A 1373-nucleotide genomic window follows, 5' to 3' on the forward strand; every position below is an offset into this window, starting at 1 on the left:
AATATAGACGAAACCAAATATGATGTTTCTGTTTTTTACAGGGAACTGCAATAGCTAAGATAACACACCATGTCACAATTGCTAGCAAACGAGTTATTCTTCACCTGTGTTTATTCATATATATATAAGGAATCCTCTATATCCGTCACAGAACTTTACCCGAGAAAAAAATGATTAATTGGCACCTTTTCCTTGTTTCCACTGCGGTCTAGATCGACTCAGGAAACAGTAACAAACTAGTAGCTTATTAGCCGTGGTAGAAGTCAGTTTGTGCTGCATGTGCTCCTGTCTGGACTGGTTTTTCTCAAAGTGTTGCCCCCCCCCCCCCCTGTTCCTTTATTTGTAATGGTGGGTGCGTATACTTCAAGGGATGATCGTGTAAGAGTCATTCAATGCTTTGAATTAGGTTTAAGTACCGCTGAAATCGTTCGCCAGACGGATGTAAAGGAACGAACCGTCCAGAACATTGTTGCGAGATACAAGGCTTCAGGAAGGAAAGAGGTACCCCTCCCTGCCAGGAAGTGTGGTAGACCCCCCTTGTTATCTGAACGATCTATTTCGCTTCTGAGACGTGAAGCAGAGCTTAATCCTTCGTTCAGTGCTCGTCAATTTTGGGAAAAACATCCTGAAATTTTAGGAAAGTGTAAAGTACGTACTTTACAGACGTACTTGTCTGTAAAGTTAGGATTCAAGAGTGTTGTGGCGCCTAAGAAGAGCTTGCTAACTGACGCCCATATTAAGAAACGAAAGTTGTTTTTTGATAAGTTTGGTAAATGGGACGTTAATGAGTGGAAACAAGTGTTGTTCACTGACGAATCGACATTTCATTGTTCGGCAAGCACCTCGACGAAAGTTTGGCGAAGTCCACGCTACAATAAATACAGTGAAAAACTTATTCGTCCTCGTGAAAAGTTCCCTAAAACTTTGATGGTATGGGGTTCTATGGGCTATGAGGGAGTTGGAGAATTGTGTATTTTTGAAAATAATGAAAGAGTGAACCAGCATATTTATTACGTCGTACTGAATGAGTTTAAGAGGGAAGTTTTGAGAAAACAGGTGCTTCGATCCTTCAGCAAGACGGCGCACGCTGCCACACAACGGCATTGATAAAGAACTGGTTGCAGGATTGTGGTGTGGAGCTTTTAAGTGACTGGCCCCCTAATTCCCCTGACTTTAGTCCCATTGAAAATCTGTGGTCAATCATTAAACAACGATTGCAGAAAGTTGACTGCTCCACGATCGACAAACTTAAGGCTGCCATCCTTGCTGCTTGGAACAGTATCGAACCAGAAATTTGTCAGCACCTCATTGAAAGTGTTCCCCGACGGCTTAAGGCAGCTAAGGAGAACAAATTTGGTGTTACCAAAAACTAG

At 42.3% G+C, this 1373-nt stretch overlaps 1 protein-coding gene across 1 annotated transcript in view; it reads left to right on the top strand.

The window, feature by feature from the left end:
• Positions 1-345: 345 nt before the first annotated feature.
• The window catches only part of LOC137643186 (uncharacterized), a 1128-nt gene continuing 100 nt past the window's right edge, over positions 346-1373 (top strand). The window contains exon 1 of the mRNA XM_068376035.1: positions 346-1056. Within this exon, the coding sequence (XP_068232136.1) occupies positions 346-1056 (711 nt within the window). The remainder of the gene's footprint in view (positions 1057-1373) is intronic.

Source organism: Palaemon carinicauda, chromosome 6, assembly GCF_036898095.1.
Source record: "Palaemon carinicauda isolate YSFRI2023 chromosome 6, ASM3689809v2, whole genome shotgun sequence".
NCBI classification, from domain to species: Eukaryota; Metazoa; Arthropoda; class Malacostraca; order Decapoda; family Palaemonidae; genus Palaemon; species Palaemon carinicauda.